The sequence below is a fragment of the Rhinolophus ferrumequinum genome, chromosome 2 (genome assembly GCF_004115265.2).
Source record: "Rhinolophus ferrumequinum isolate MPI-CBG mRhiFer1 chromosome 2, mRhiFer1_v1.p, whole genome shotgun sequence".
Classification (NCBI taxonomy): Eukaryota; Metazoa; Chordata; class Mammalia; order Chiroptera; family Rhinolophidae; genus Rhinolophus; species Rhinolophus ferrumequinum.
In genome coordinates this window covers 64426998-64444470 of record NC_046285.1, presented here as the reverse complement: position 1 = coordinate 64444470, position 17473 = coordinate 64426998, and the positions used below count along the sequence as shown (strand labels likewise).

Here is a 17473-nt window from a genome sequence, read left to right as displayed (position 1 = left end):
AGTACCCTTCCCTATGTGGGGTCATTCGTCTGTGAGTGCCAAAGCATTTTTCCTCTTTGGTTATAGACTTTGTGACAGTATCAGTTGACTCCAGAAACTGAGAATAAATGTTTGGTATATTAAATTTTTATCAAATTCTCTAATAAGCCCAAAACTCTTGGCAATGAAGTTAGCAAAGACTTTAGGATTATTTTAGAGATTACTTTATAAATCTTTGCTAGTCTCTATTTTTCTTCAAAAAATGTTATATTTAAACATTTTCCTTCTTCTGCTTGCTGATTTCTTCTTGCATCTCCCACTAGTTGCCTAATACATTTTTCTGACAGGTTAATATTTGTTACCCGCCAGCCTGTGTGGCTGTCAGACTCACTTTGTTCTTCCTTCTGCTTGTTTTCCCCAATTATAAATTCATTGAGACAATGGGAGATCCATGTAGCACACAGAACTTTTAGCTTACAGTAAACAGTCACAATGGTTACGTAGTGCTTTGCCGCACAGAATGTATTTCATACCCTTTGAGCTTCATGAAACCCTGTGAGGTGGGGATTATAGGCACAGCCCTATGTAGAGAGAAAGATACTGAAGCTCAGAGACTGTGTGACCACCTGCCCGAAGCCACAGGGCGTGTTCAAGACCTCTGGTTACAAATCTCGTGTTTTCCCCAGGCTGTCTTCTGGTTTGCGCCATTTTTGATCAAATTACATTTTATTGGAAGAGAATGGACGTGTTATTTTTCTGAAAATCACAAGATGTGGTGCTCAGTTTCATGGGCTTAATGCATAACTGACCGTTACAATGATGCAGTATTTTTTTCTTAAGGTTTGTGACTATGCCAAAGGACAGGTTTATTTAAAGAAATCTTTTGAAAATATTTACCTTACTTATGGATCAAGTGAATGTAATGTGTTGCTTCTCGTCGAAGAATGTTTCTAATTATATTCAAATGATCTCATTTAAGGGGAAAAAGTTATGCAGAAGCACAAGCTATATAAGTCTGAGTTATTTGGATGCTATTTTATAGTCAAGTTTTAAAAACTTCATTTGTGTTTGTTGCCAGAATATAAAATTGAAATAGATTTTTGTCTATTAACCTGTATCCCTTGACCTTGCTAAATTCACGAATTAGTTTTACTAGTTCCTTTTAGTAGTTTGTAGATTCCTTAGCATTTTCCATATAGACGATAAGGTCATCAGAAAATTGAGACCATTTTACTTCTTTGCAATCTTTATGCCTTTTTCTTCTCTTGCCTTATACACTATATATACTACAGTAATAGGCATATATTTGAACTAATGCTGTTATAATGTTCTCATTGTGACAAGACTTCTTTATGTCTGCCTTATAAACCATAGATGCAATGTTGGAGAATTTTATTAGAAATTAAAAAAATCTTGAGGTATTAGAACTTTAAAAATTATTTTTCATATATTGGTAATGAGCATCAGTATCTTCGCTTTGATATTGTATTAAAATTTGTGCTCTACTGAAATGTAATGTGAGGAATTTTGACAGGTGTTTGTTAGGAATTCTTACAGGTGTTTAAGAATTTATTTATTTATTTATTTATTTATTTTGAGGGGTGAGACTAACAGGAGCTTAAAAAAATCACTCTCCTTGAGGCAGCAGTGGCTAATTTTAGATGCTAAGTTTACGGAGAAGCATGTTAAGCAGAGTGAGATGAAATTGGGATAGAAAATTGAGTAATATGTGAAACATATTTTTGACTGTTCATTGTAGCAGTATGTCTATAATTAAATAATATTTGAAATATTGCATAGCGGGGTAAAAAGATAGACAGATTCAAATTTAACTCTGACACTTCCAAGCTGTGTGAACTTGGGCAAGCGACTTACCCTTAATTTTCTTAAAAACTGTAAAATGGAAATAGTAACACACAGCTTGCAGTGTTGCTCAGATTAGAAATAATATAGGTAAAGCACCTGATACATCTCAGGCATGCACTACCATGTAGCTATGGTTATTGTAGGATGGCATCCTTTAGTATTTACTTATTAAGGTATTATTTATGTATTAAATTGTTATCATTTATTAATGGGTGCCATCAAATATCATGTGACACCAAAGGAAGGAAACAATATCTTTGAAGAACCCTGTCCTGCTACAAGGATATAAAAACTTTATGTTCCTGGAGCCTCACACTGAGAAATGAGGAAGAACGATGATAAAACACTGCAGTGATGGTAGCTGGGTCATTTGCCAACTTTCTTCTGTCCCTTATCGGCGTTTACACCAGTTTGGAGCGTCAGACAAGTATGTTTACTTGCCAGGGCACCTGAGGATCTCACGTGACTGGGGGATTGTGACTGTGCTCAGCTGTTTCAGTTCTGCGCTGCTGCTGTAGGTAGCTGTGGAGCCATTGGAGGTCACTGCCGATGACTGTGACAGCCAGGTGGCCTTTGCCAGGCTTTATCTTCATCCTTCACCTTCCTTCCTCTTCCCCTTCTCTATATCGAGATTACTTGGCTAGGCGTCCTTGGCTAATATGTAACCTGTCTCTTTCTTCTAGAATTCAGAAGGTGGACTCTATGTATGCATGAATACATTTTTGGCCTTTGGAAGGGAACATGTTGAAAGACATTTTCGAAAAACTGGACAGAGTGTATACATGCACCTGAAAAGACATGTGCGAGAGGTGAGAGATATGCTTTTGGAGAATTGGCCTTGATGTCTTTCCTGTAACACTGTCTTAGTGTGTTTATCACATGGGGAGTTCACTGTGCCCATATAACTTCTGATTTCCTTTGATGATGGGAAACAAACACAGGACTGTTTGCAGAAATTCATAGACTTACCCAAACTTCATCTTAACCAGCTTTGTTTTTCTCTTCCTCTAACCCTCTGGTTGGAGTTAAGAAGATAAGGGTTGACTGGAAAAAATTAAAAAAAAAAATTATAGGAAAGTACACAAAATCATGCCAGAAATACTGCTGGCTCCAAAAGTCAGATATGAAAAATACTGGGGTATTTTTGCTTCAGATTTTTTTAATTTTAGTTAAAGAACTTTACTTCAAGTTCAAGTCCCTTTTGTTTCCCTCATTCTCCAGAAGTAACCATGGCTGTGAATTTGTTCTTTCTCATTCCTATGCATGCCATTATATTTTATTTACCTTTAAGTATTCATGACCAATATATAGAATGACTACAGTGTTTTAAAGATGTAGATAAATAGTATCATATTGTTACCTATAATTCTATGTGAAGCTTTCCCTTTCAACATTGCTTTTTGAAAATCTATTCATGTTGTGATGCATTGGATGTACTTGATTCATTTTAATAGTTGTTTGGTATTACATCTTATTAATACTTTGTTATTTGTTACTCTTTTCTCCTATTGATGAACAGTTAGATAGTTAGATTGTTTCCTTTTTTTTTTTTTTTGCTTCATAGCAATGCAACAATTAACATTTTATCCATTTCTCCTGGGGGTACATGTGTAAGATTTCTTTAGGAAATATATCTAGAATTGCTAAGGCGGTTTTGTGAGTGTGCTGTCTTCATTTTTACTAGATATTGCCAAATTCTTCCCCAGCGTGGTTTCACCAATTTATACTCCTATCTGCAGTGACTATGAGCTTATGTTTTCCCACAGCCTCACCAGTGCTTGGTCAGACTTTTGATTTTTGCCGATCTAATGGTTGTGAAGTGACATATCTGGCATTTCCTTCAGTGAGGCTTGACAATCTTTATATATGTTTGTTGGCCATTCTGGTTTTTTCTTCTCTGAGTCGCCTATTTATATTTTTGGACTATATCTCTATGAGTTTCTTTTTCTTTTTTCTTTTTTTTTTTTAAGTTTGATTCAGTTCTTTTTAAATTCTGGCTGCAAAAACTTTTTGCTTTGTTTATGAATTATTTTGTAGAACAGAAGTTTTGAATTTTGATGAAGTTAGATTTATTAAACTTTTCTTTATGGATTGTGCTTTTTGTATCTTGTCTAAGAAATTGTTTCCCAGCTCAAGGTCATAAAAATATTTCTTCTAACACTTTTATTTTTTTTAGAAGTGTGTGTGTGTGTGTGTGTGTGTGTGTGTGTGTGTGTTAACATTCTAGGTTTTCAATCCATCTATAATTTATTTTGTACTTGTGTGAAGTCTGAGAATCTACTTTTTATTTTCCATATTGATAATCAATTCTCCCACTATTACTAGAATTATGCAGCCTTTCCCAGTGATTTATAGTGCCATCTTTTTTATATTTTAACTTGCCCTTCACACTTGGGTCTGTTTGGGGTCTCAGTTCTTTTCTGTTTATCTTATTTTCCTGTCTCTGCATTGGTATGATAAGTTGATATCTGGTACCGTGTTTCCCCCAAAATAAGACTAGCCAGACAATCAGCTCTAATGTGTCTTTTGGAGCAAAAATTAATATAAGACCCGGTCTTATTTTACTATAATATAAGACCAGGACTAATACAATATTGTAATAATATAATATAATATAATATAATATAATATAATATAATATACTGGGTCTTATTAATTTTTGCTCCAAAAGACACATTAGAGCTGATTGTCCGGCTATGTCTCATTTTGGGGGAAACAGAGTAGTACAAGCATTTTTTCCATGTTAATTTTTTTCCCCAGACTTTCCGTGGTTTAGACATTTATTTTTCTATCTGGATTTTGTAATCAGTTCATCTAATTTAAAAAATCCTGTTGAGATTTTGATCACAATCACAGTGAATTTGAAGATTAATGTATAATCCACGTTGTTGTGTAAACTCTGTGAGGGCAGGGACTTTTGTCTGTTTTGTCCACTTGTGTCCTTGGCACTTCACAATGCCCAGCACATAATAGGTGCTTCATAAATATTTATTGAATGACAATTTAACGTGGCATACCTTTCTATTTATTCAGGCCTCTTTTAAGTCCTCCAATAATATTTTGTAATTTTCAGTAAAGAAGCTTATATTTTGTTAGCTTTTTTAAGGTATTCTATATAATTTTTATAGCTATCACTGCTATTTTATTTTTTATGCATTTTAATTGGTTATTGATGGTGTTGGGATGTTATTAATTTTCAAATGTTGATTTTATATTTAGCAACACTGTTCAACTTTCGCTTTAGTCTTACTAGTTTATAGACTATCTCGGATCTTCTAACTCATCAATACTGATTTGAAGTTTATCTAGTCTCTCATCCTAGCCTACCTAATATTTTCTCTGTTTAAATTTTGGACAGTAAAAAGAGTAGGAGGAAGAAGAGGGGGAAAAGCCAGGAGGTCAGATAAGTCACCAACCCAATGATTAGTTTTACAATAATCTAATGTTGGCCTAATATTGCATGATTTATATTCACTACGCCTTTGGCAGAACACAGCAATTCTTACGAAGTCTGCTTTCTCCCACATATGTCTTAGTGTAAGGTGATGACATTGTAGGAAATGGAACAATGAAACTGAGGCCCAGAGACTCGTGATAACTTGCTTGCGGTCACCACGCTCGTGGCAGAATTGGAGAGAAGTCTGGTCATCGTGGACAGTTAGCTCTGCCTCTGAAGTTCTAAGTCAAGTGTTTTACTCTCAGACCACCACCCTTTCTTGGTTTAGCTCTTTCCCTCATTTATTATGATTTTTATCTGTGATTCTCCCTCCTTGAGAACTCCAGGCCTGTGACGTGTCCAGGCAGCCTGTTTGTTTAGCCTGCTTCTCAGGATCCATGACTTGAAACATTCTCTTGTCTCCAGTACTCTCAACTGACCCTTATCTCCTTGTCCTGCCTCCTTCACAGTCCTCCAGAATTCAGCCCATCGTCCGTTGGTATCATCCTCTGCTTTCAAGCACGCACTGCTAGGAATCCCGTACTGCCGTGGGGTTTGGGACCACGTCAGCTCTGGTCTTCCTCCTTCCACTGGGCCCCCTCACTGCCCAGCAAACCTGCTCTATACCCTCTCCCACTGCAGACTTTGGGTACAGTACCCCCCTCATTGTTCTCAGAAGACGATTTGACTTGTACTTCACAGAGAAAGCTGGGATCCCTGCACTCCTGTCTTGCCTCTTGGGAAGTCTGGCATCCAGTTCCTCCCTCTCAGCAGAAAGCTGTGTTCTCTCTGCCCTCACGCTCCTGTGTCCTCCTGCCTTGGGAAACCTGCCGCTTCACGAATTCCACCCCCTCTTACATCTCCAACCTCTGCCTCTTCTGGCTTTTCCCTCCTACCTTAGAAAAGAATTCACCACAAAACGGTCTCTCTGATTTGTATCCTCCTTTAGTCGTCCTATCCTTCAATTACAGCTTCTTTAAAAACGTTTCTATTTTCATCCTCTCTGCTACACCTCCCTTGAAGTTCAACATTGCAGGCCGATTGATTTTCCTGTGAATCCGCCACCGCTGCTGAGATTGTCAGTGACGTCTTTATTGTCATGCTTGGTGGGTATGTTTTAGCCCTGATTTTACTTGACTCTTGGGGTATTTGAACTTGTTTTCCTTTTGGAACTGCTCCTGCCCTGCTTCCCTGGGCACCATTCTTTCCTCACTTTCCTCCAGCCTTTCACACTGCGCTTTCTCCCTTTCTTTCACTAGCATCACTGTTTTCATTTACCCCTTAAATATCGGCATTTCCGAGGATGCTGTTTGACCTCCTTGTCTTCTTTCGCTGAAAGCTGCTCTTTGTCATCAGTGTCGTCCCTATCTTTGTTGAACTGCTATCTCTGAGCTGATGGCTTCCAGATCACTGTCTCCCCAGAGCTAGAGATCTGACCATCCACCTTGGAGCTGGCTTTTTGTAGTCAAACATCTCTCAGGTACTTTAAGCTCAGTGTGTCCAGACTGAATGAGTTCTCTATCCTCTTTCTCAGAGTTGTCCCTTGTCTTGAATTCTGGAGACCTGGACATGTTTTGGGTTTTGCTTTCATTCCATAACTGGTTGGTGACCAAGTCTTGTTACCTGGGGCTCCCAATAGGTCTGCAGTCCATCCTGTCCTCTCCGTCCCTGCTGTTCTTCTCTGAGTGCTCATTAGTCCTTAAAAGAGTGAGGTCTGTGGCTTCCTGCCTGATCTCCTTCCTTCAAACTTGCTGCTTTCAGTCCCACCCAGTCTGCGTGCTGCACCCAGAGTGAACTTTCCAAATGGACATATCTGGGCATCTGTGGCCCACCAAAGCTTAAATCTCAAATGTCTCCCACTTTGTTGCAGGATGAAGTCCAAATTCTTTTGCGCATGATTACAAGGCCTCCCCATGATCTGGCCCATGTAGCCTTTCTAACCTTTACTCTTACTCCACCAGCTTTGTGCTTTAGACCTAGCAAACCACTTCTCCTTTCTGGAACACACCGTAATTTCATGTTTTCTTTGTTTGGGATTCCTTACTTTTATCCTCATTCCCCTTTTATCTGTTGCATTCCCTGTGGTCAGCATGTCCATTTATCTACTCATCATCCATCTGTCCACCTATCCATCATCCATACATGTATCCATTCATCCATCGTCCATTCAGCAAATATTTGCTGAGCAGCTGCTATATGCCAGGCCTGTTGCTCTTCCCACTTGACCAGCCGTGGCCACACCGTCCATCCCCAGAAGAGCTATCATTTCCTCTGTATGATAGGGTTGGGCCTTTTGCACACGCATCTTAACACTCACTAGACTCTGTTGTGCTGTTTGTTTGCAATTAAGTTCCCCAACTACACTCGTGGGTTCCTCAAGGGATGGAGTGTGTATTCGTTCCCTTTGCAGCCTGAGCACCAGCACAGAGCCAGACACAGAGGCAGAGTCCTGTCTTCTGACCGACGAGTCCCAGTTTCTCAAACCCTGTTGATTTCTAGTGGTGACTGATGTAGGCGCAACAGTGATGGTGTTTGGCAGGAAGGCCTGATTTCTTTGCTGTTGTTTTTCCCCTGAGAGGAAGTAGATCTAATTCAAGGCTAAGGTGTGAATCTCACCATCGGGGAGAGCCTTACGCTCTAGCAGGTCTTCACGTAGCCTCTCTCCTTTCTCCCTCCCCCGTCACACAGGAATGGAGAGGACAGTGAGGGTAGAACAACTAAAAGGATGACAAACTCCTGTAGTGGGATTTCAAGTGACCGTCAGGATTGGTAAATGTGCCCTTGGCACAGGGTTATTTTAGCCTTTTTTGAGGCAGGTAAGTAGAGGGGAGAGGAGCAGAGGCTCTGAGACCGAGGAGGAAAGGGATTCTAAGAGAGGTGATGAGAATTTGGCATTAGTATTTGGAGAGACAGGTTTTGAGCTAAAGTATTCAATAGTTTTCACATTCCCAAGATGTGACCCATAAACTTATAGTAGAAGCTGTAAGAACGTAATGTGAGAATCACACAGTGAGTCAGCCTTCAATACCAAATGATAAAATGTGGGAAAGGAAACTTAGGACTAGTAAGAGGACAAACTGAAGAAGCAGCAGGGCCTTTGTGGACCACGTGACAAAGCGCCAAGGTTTGACCCGCACCCTGCGGTGTGTTGGAAACGTGCTCTCTTCTATTAGTTGAAAGAATCTACAATGTGGAAATACTGTTTTGGCCATTGGAAATGAACATTTTTATAATCTATTTGAGAGTACAATTTTTGTGTGTGTCAGAGGGTGATGAATGATCTCTTTTTCACAAACACCTGGTGGATGTTTATGCCGGGGACTTCCATGATAAGTAGAAAACACACTTACAAATCTTAGGATGGCAAATGTAGCCAGCCATCTGTTGGTGCTCCAAAAATGTTTAGGGAGCTTAGAATGATGTGTGATATGACCAGAATGTCCAGTATTTATTGTGTCCTTCACCAATAATTGTTGGGCCTGCCCAGGGCCATCCATGGGGGACCCAGTAAGTAGGTAACAAGGGAACAAGAGCCTCCCCTCCTGGAGCTTCCACCATCTTCCCAGAGCTCCAGCGTTGGACGTTGACTACAGCTTCTTTGGAGAATGTGCCAGTTTCAAGTTGAAGTATCTACTTCACTTTGATGCCTGGTTCTACTTCCTGTTCCAGAAGTGCTTTCTTTGTAATTAGGGAAAAATAATCAGGTGGAACACTTGTATTGCCCTTCACTTACTTTCACTGACCTGGATCAAGTTCTTGTTCATCCTGGAATCGCTAATCCAGGTTGAGTATTTCCTCTGGACTTTTATAAAAACTGGTAACCTCTGAGATGTCCTTTCACCCCTCCGCCCACAGCTTCCAATTGTTTATTCCACAAGCTGCATTTTAACAATTTTTTGTTTGTTTTTCAGAAGGTAAAAGGGGCATCTGGTGGAGCTTTACCAAAAAGGAGGAATTCCAAGATGTTTTTAGGTAATGTATATAGTTATCAATAGCATGCCCAGTGTGTGTGTGTGTGTGTGTGTGTGTGTGTGTGTGTGTGAGAATAATAGGTTATTTATTGCTCTACAATTGAAGGATGAGCAGAACCAATTTAATTGGAGATGATCTGCTTCTACGTTATATTTACGTAGTTGTGAAGGATGTTTTTAGCACTCTCAGTCAGGATAGTGTTTTGAAGCGATTAACTTCCAAGTGACTGGAGAGTAATTGTGATCCTGCTCCTGTCTCTTTTTTCACTACCTTTAAAGAAGAGACAGTTTTTCTGTTTTTAGTATTAGCCAAACTATAGACTTTACTCGGATTTCACCATTTTTTCCCACTAGTGTCCCTTTTTGTTTCAGATTCCCATGTTGCATTTAGTTGTCATGTTTCCTTAATCCTGTTTAATCTGTGACAATTCCTCACTCTTTTTCTTTCTTTTCTTTCTTTTGTTTCCGTCTTCCTTCCTTCCTTCCTTCCTTCCTTCCTTCCTTCCTTCCTTCCTTCCTTCCTTCCTCTCTTCCTTCCTTCCTTATCTTTAGTAATTGTGACACTTTTGAAGAGTAGCAGCCAATTACTTTGTAGACTATACCTCAGTGTGAGTTTGTTTGATGTCTCCTCATGATAAGTCTGAGGTTATGCATTTTTGGCAAGAATTCCACAGTGACGTGCCCTCCGCAGTGCATGTTATTGGGGGCACACGATGCTGTGTCTTCATATGGTGATATTAACCTTGACCACTCGTTAAGGGATGTCTGTTGGGTTTCTCCACTGTAAAGTTACAGTGTAATTAATAAGAGTCGTGGAAGTGCTGTTTGGAGACTACGCTAATATCTTATTTCTCCTCAAAGTTTTGCCCGCTAATTTTACCATCCATCAGTGGATCTCACCTGCAGCAATGATTGCTGTGCTGTTTGACTAACAGTGACTTTGTGTCTCCCTCATTCAGAAGAGCTAGTTTGGCTTATGCAAATGAGTTCTGGTTTCTATATCATGTTATCATGATCATATTTCATATGAAGCTTATGATGTGGTTTAACTAGGAAAAAAGTAGTTTGATAATGTTTGACCAAACAAGTTTAAAAGCCTACATTTCTGGGACTATTGTCTGAAAGGAAGTTCAAAATTGTTTGCATATGATGATTTCATTTTGGTAAAAATCTGTACACATTTACATATGTATATGTATATATGTAAATATGTATGTATATGTGCATGCCTATCTATTATGTATGTATGTACATATATGTATGTAAATGTGTGTATGTATATGTGTGTTTATACACACATACATATCAACATAAAACTGAGTGTCTGGAAGTGTTTGGCAGAATATTCTCCAAATTGTTCATTGTAGCTCTTTTTTGGTGGTGGGATTGAGGTGATTTTTATTTTCTTCTTTTTGCTTATCTGTTTTTTATTTTCTCCATAACAAGCATATGTTACTGTTATAATAAAAAGGCACATTCATTATTGGAAAAGAAAGCCATTGCAAGCAGTCACAGAGCTGAGTTTCCTTCCTGCTGTGATTTTTCTATCTTGTCTTTCACCCTTTGTGTCTTTTACTCAAAAGACTTTGAGGTTCGATTTCTCTAGTGTCTGTTTGGGTGGTAGATGATATTGTCAAGTAACTCTTTTAAAAAATTAATGCACAGGTAAGCACTGCACTTTTGTGCTTCATGCTGTGTGGATGGGCCCCGTCCATTGCTTCCTGGGAGCACGAACCCCCCATTTCATTTCAGTGGGACATTTTCTACAGGCTGCTCTCTGTGGGACTCAGCAGTCCATAGCTCAGAAAACCATAGGCTGTGCCTAAAACTCATAGCCCAGCAAAAATGGCCTATTTCAACTGTACCAGTACTTTAAAAAATAAAATTTGAACCTCATTAGCACTCTGGGGCTTGCCCCAGGCCATTTCTCTCTATTGTGATTTACCCAGGTGCGTCACAAATTTATGCCAGCTACCTCATGCAAGTCAGAATTTGGTTTTGCAAGCCCTGATGTACAGCCCCCTCAATGGACGTTTCCTGTCTCCCAGTAGCAGGTACATGTCTCTTGTCGACCTGATCACAGCTCTGTTTTCAAGTTGACGTGGCCTGTAAGTTGACTCAGTGAAGGACTATATTAGAATTACATCTGGCTTATGTGACAGGAAACTGAAAATGGTGGTGGCTTTAAACAAAATAGATGTTTACGTTTTTCTCATGGAGAGGATGTGGGGAAGCCATAAGTTTGGGCTGATGTGATGGTCTCACGTTCTATCAGGATCTAGATTGTCCCCATTTTTCTGGTTCACCCTTCATCCATCCTGGCCTGTGATTTCTAACCTCATGGTTACTTCATGGTCCAAATGGCTGCTGGAGCTCCAGTCATCACATCCCCATTCTGGAAAGCAGGAAAGATGAAGGCGGGGTGGGGAAGGACGACAATCGCATCTCCCAGTGGAGTCAGCTTCTTTTTGTCAGCCTTCTCACAGATCCTCAAGCAGCACTTCAGTGTACACCTCTCTGGTCAGAACTTGGTCACATAACCACACCAAGTGCTGCACAGGAGACTGGAAAGTACAGTCTATTAACTGGTGTCATTGAATCAAATCTGTTACTAAGGAAGAAGGGGAGAATGGATACCAGGAGGCAGCTAGTAGCCTCTGCCACAGACTCCTCCCCTAAAAGGGACATTGGGGCAGTCTCTTCATGGAGAGGAAGAGAACTCAGAACGCTCTTGCAGGCTCTCTTGTTTCTTCGACTAGAAAGTAGTTATTCATTGCTGTTGAAATGTAGTTATGATGCCCCTTCTCCTTCCCAAAGCAGGTGTAGATGACTAATGCTTTCTCCTGGAGAGAGGCTTTTTTCCCCCATTCAGTGATGACTTGTGAATCATTTCTCTTCCGTTGGCTTAATAGTCACGTCGAAACCATTGGCTCATTCAGTTATGACCTTCAGTATTGGTTTGATGAGCGAAACTGAGGCCATTAGCTGGTGCTGACGGGCTTGCCTCAGCCCCCTGAGCACCCCCTGCCCTCAACAGTTGTCCCTCTTCCCCCCGATCACTGGTGTTCATTCAAGGGAATCCAGTTAAAGATCCTTCCCGCAGCTCTAGTTTTTGCTGGTAATTTTTTTTTAAATCAATAATAACAGCTATGGGTAACTTTTGAATCATTTAAATTTTATACCTTTTCTTTGCATTTAAGATTTAAAAAAACATTTTTTGAATACGTAAAACATGGACAAAGCTTAAAATTGCAGTTATAAGGGCTCTATAATGAAAAGTAAGTTTCTTTTTCTCCCTTCCCTGTCTCTCACCTCCATGTTTAGTCTCCCCAGAGACAAATAGTATTTTCTCTTTGTACATCCTTATATAGCTTGTATATCCTTCCAGTGACAGTCTACACATATACCATGGTTTTAGACTTTTTCCTATAGGCAGTGGCGAGCCATTAACACTTTGGTTCCCGAACTGTGCTCCACGGCACCCTGAGGAGCTGCAAGGAGCTCACAGGTGCACCTTGGGGTATTTTAAATCTTAAGGGAACATAGTGATGTTTGAACTTTGCACAAACCGTTAGCTCATGTAATTTTACCGGCAGAGTATCGTATATTCCTTTCAGTGACTTCATCTCTTTGTGAAGCTGGTTTTTTTGGTGGTTTCAATGGTAAAAGGCGAGTACCCTGTGAAAATAAATGTGGAACAGGAAAAATGGGGGTAGTGTCCAATCTGACTCACAGAGAAGTTGTGCAGTGCCCACCAGATGCACTCGTCCTGTAGGTAAGGAACTGTGATTATTTACAAATGAAAGAAAATGTGCCTTTCTTTCAATTTATGTATATTGTTTTTTTCAAATGGTGTCTAAGTGGTTAGAATGTAAATACTTAAGTTGTTTGGACCTAACAGCTAAATAAACAGAACTGCTAGGCGCTTCTCTTGGCTTCTGGCTGCTGTGCAAAAATTGCTGGGATGCTTTAGGATGCTGTGACCTAAGAAAGTATGAGTAGCTCTGCATTAATGTTTCAAGCTAGAAAGGGACATTATTAGGTTGTCTTTTAGAAAGATAACTTACAACGGTAGGAGAGATTGTGAATTTTGGGAATAAGCTGATATAAAACTTAGTGTTTTAAGAGATAGAAGGAGAGAAGAGAGGATGTAAGAGAACTCAGGGTCTTCAAAGAAATACTCCAGGAGTTGTGACATGATTCTGGCCTAATCTCATATATTTTTTATAATAATGCTACAAATGTGTATAGATGTATAAATAACTGCTAATGCATTTCATTAAAATACCATATCTTTGGTATGTCATAAAAACAGTTTTAAATATTCATAATTTTATTAAGTACCCTCTTCCCCCAACATTCATAAATAGGAGAAAATGAGTTATCTCCTTCTATGTCTGAAGCACTTCAAAGAGCTACTTTTCACCTCAGACAGCTTAAATTCCACTTTTTTGCCTTTATCCATGGCATGCATACTTGATGGGAAACAGGTTGAAAACAGAACATTTCTAGAAAGTTCCAGGAATGGACCTTTTCAGAAAACTCACTGAGGCCTATAATGACCAGAAGGTTCTAGTGAACTCCATTCCTTCTGAACTGCCTTTCCTTCTGAGGGAGGTCATGGAACAGGGTCTGGGCTCAAGAGGCTTTACCCTTGTACCTTCTTTTGAGTGTAAATGGTTGGTCAGATTTCACAGCACTGAAACAGCCAGGTTGCTTATCCAGCACACAAATCTAAGTCAGGCATAGAGAACTCTGAGCTGGGAATCAGCCCTGGTTTTATTTCGGGATCCATTTCTCCACTGTGCTTCTTCATAGCTCAGGCAAGTTACTTCTTGGAAATGGGTGTGGTCCCAGCCACGTCTCCCAGGAATCTGAGGATCATTGAAGTAGAGTTGGGCAAGAGGTATTTCAAAGAAAAACAAAAATTATTAACTTAGGAAAAGAGCCCATCCAGGTATTGCCAGTTAATAGCCACAATGGCAGGTGGTGCTGGGAGAAATTGGGGGTCCTGCTGGTCACGAGGGCATGGTTACGTTGTACGTTTCTCAACTAGGTAACTTTGGGGTGGTGAAGACTCTAATTAGAGAAATTTGGACATTGTAGATTTCTATATAGGATTGTGAGGTCATATATATTCAGGAGAAAGCTTAGATATGTTCCTTAAAATCAGAGTATTTGTCCCTTAAAAATCAGAGTGTTTGTCCCTTAAACTCAGGTAGTTTCGCTGCTGAATTTTCTCTAATTTGGGTTAAGACTTTTGGGAATGATCATGGTCCCCTTCATACCACTGAATTAAAAATAAAAGAAAACAAAAAACTAAGAGTAAAGAAGCCCTACAAAGTTCTGCTTTTTTGCTTGACAGCAGTCTTGCTTCTTTTTAAACACAAATCAGTTACCAATGAAAAAACAGAAACCTTAGCTACGCTTTTGATGCTCTTGCTTTGCTGGTGTCCTTAGCGTGGTGGGGTTTTTAACTTCCTGAAGTCTCCTCTCGGAGGTGTTTACTGAGTGCTTGGTGTGTGCTGAGCACTCTGCAGGGACTGGGGACGTGGGGGTGAATACCTGTTTCCTGCTCTTAGTGCTTCCATTCGAGACACATTCGAAGTTCATACCATGTTTCCCCGAAAGTAAGACCTAGCCGGACAATCAGCTCTAATGCGTCTTTTGGAGCAAAAATTAATATAAGACCTGGTATTATATTATATTATATTATATTATATTATATTATATTATATTATATTATATTATACTGGGTCTTACAGTAAAATAAGACGAGGTATTATATTACATTCTATTATATTATATATTGTACTATATTGTATTGTATTATAGACCTGGTCTTATAGTAAAATAAGACCGGGCCTTATATTAATTTTTGCTCCAAAAGACGCATTGGAGCTGATGTTCTGGCTAGGTCTCATTTTCAGGGAAACATGGTATCTGCCCCACATTCAGATCACGTAGCACATCCTCACATGATATGATCTTCCTGAAACTTACTTCAGGATTACTTTGGAGTTGGAGCAGCCAGAAGGATGGGAAGGCACTTTTGATCAGGTTAATTGTCAGGAGAGTGGAGAAGGTGATGATGATGGTGACGGTGACGGTGATGGAAGCTGCCGTCTGTGGAGCCCCTAATACCTGCCAGGTCCTGTACTAGGTGCCTTAAAACCTTATGTTGGTTGATCCTCTCGACAGGCTTGTGGGCAGCACATAATGCTATCTGTAGCTTACTCCTGAGGAAAATGAACTTGGAAAGAACTTGCCCAGCGTTAAGTAGCTAGTAAATGTCACAGTGGGATTTTTTTGGGACTTAGTTTATCATTGCTATTGGCCAGGTAAGATTTCAATTACTATTAAGTGAGTATGTTTTTTTTTATTACAGCTATTGGGACATTCACATTTTTATGACATATAGAGTGTCGGTTTGAATCATTTTCTTTAAATAAATGCCTTTAGTCACTGCTTAAAACTCTTAGAATCTTCTTTAACATTGCTTTTTGTCAAACTAACCTCTTCTAGCTATCTAACGATGTTTTTGTTTCTATATAGTTTGGCATTTCTGATTCTTATTATTTAGAGTCTTTTGTTAAAATGTTTAGACTGTATTTTAGCTGTATCTCAGTTTGTACTTAAAACTTTCCTCCCTTTGAGAATTCAAGACCAGAGCTACACACAGAAAGATACTAGGTTTTTGATTGGAGGCAAACAAGGTAATAACAGAATCTAGGTCCTTTGGTTTTCAGCTGGCTGCTTCATTCAGTAAAATAACTTTCTCCTATCTACAGAGCTTATGTTTGTATACCTGTTTATGTGTGTGTTTGTGTGTGTGTGAGTGGAAAATGGCTCAGTAGCTCTTTGTCACCATAGTTCCAAACATCTAAATATACAAACATGATCCGGGATGCCGGCATCATGTGAACACAGGCTGCAATGTCCATGTAAATATTGTGACAAGACATTTCGTTGCGTCTTCACCTAACCTTTACCAGAGATTAGCCGAGCAAAGAGGCGATGACTTGAGAGATAATAGCTTAGAGGACCTCATCTTTCTTCCTGAACCTTCTTCACAGCCTGAGGACAACAGCACATTTATATTACCTGGTTTGCCCCTCTTGTTTACTGTGCAATATCTCAGCAACTCTTAGAGGGTTGGGTAAAGGGGGGAGGGGGAGGGGGAGAGAGAGAGAGAGACAGAGAGAGAGAGAGATTGAGATTTTAAATAATAGCTACCATTATCGATTACCTTTCTGTGCTAGGTCTCTGTCTACAGTTTCTTATTTATTCTCCATATAAAGTGTGTGAGATAAGTGTTATCATCTACATTCTACAAATGAGGGAACTAAGGCTTAGAGAGTTTGTGACGTGCCCAAAGTGACATTAAGTTTTGGAACCAGAATTGAACCTAGGTTTATCTACTCTCAAACCCATGTACCTTCTTCCATATTACAGTATTGTGAAAAAACATTTCATTCCATGCGTGTGAAATCAGGAGCCAGGTACCCAACAAACCATAATGAACAGTCTATTCCTTTAGACATCTTTAAGAATTGAATATCTGGCACATATGTTTATTTTAACTGTAAAGCTGTGTGATATGACTCAGTGTTCTTTATACATCATCTGTCACTTATAAATAAGTATTCATAGCTTCGGAAAGATGGAAAGGCCTTTTACTCCTGGTTTGGGGCAGATAGATGGTCATAGCAGAGGAGGGAATTTTGTAATGTCACGCCCTCGGTTTGTAATCCCTGTGGATTTTTGGCTTTCCCAGTCAGTGCTGCCTTAGTGTGTGGAATGTTCTTTCTTCATGTCGTGTTTTTTGTTTTTGTTTTCTCCTCAGATCTAGATACTGATGACGATTTAAATAGCGACGATTATGAATATGAAGATGAAGCCAAACTTGTTATATTCCCAGACCACTATGAAATAGCACTACCAAATATTGAGGAGTTACCTGCCCTGGTCAGTGAGTGTGATCGGCTGCTAGCTAGATGCGCGTGACACTCTGTGTCAGGTGTGTGTGCGTGTGTAGTGTGCTTGCCCCCGGGGAGCGGGGTGGGGAAGGTGGATTGAATGAAAGCAGAGGAAAAGAATGAGCACAGACATAAGCATATCGCTTCTTCCCTGCAAAAAGGGCTTGCAGAGTTACGTTTCAGGCGCTTTGGGTATGCTGCTTGTTTGGGCCTCAGGGCTCGCTGGGCTGGCCTGCCCCACG

At 39.8% G+C, this 17473-nt stretch overlaps 1 protein-coding gene across 1 annotated transcript in view; it reads left to right on the top strand.

The window, feature by feature from the left end:
• USP13 (ubiquitin specific peptidase 13) overlaps positions 1-17473 on the top strand; it is a 104472-nt gene that overhangs the window by 19761 nt on the left and 67238 nt on the right. The window contains exons 2-4 of the mRNA XM_033135075.1: positions 2529-2654; positions 9193-9253; positions 17099-17220. Coding sequence (XP_032990966.1) covers positions 2529-2654; positions 9193-9253; positions 17099-17220 — 309 coding nt within the window. The remainder of the gene's footprint in view (positions 1-2528; positions 2655-9192; positions 9254-17098; positions 17221-17473) is intronic.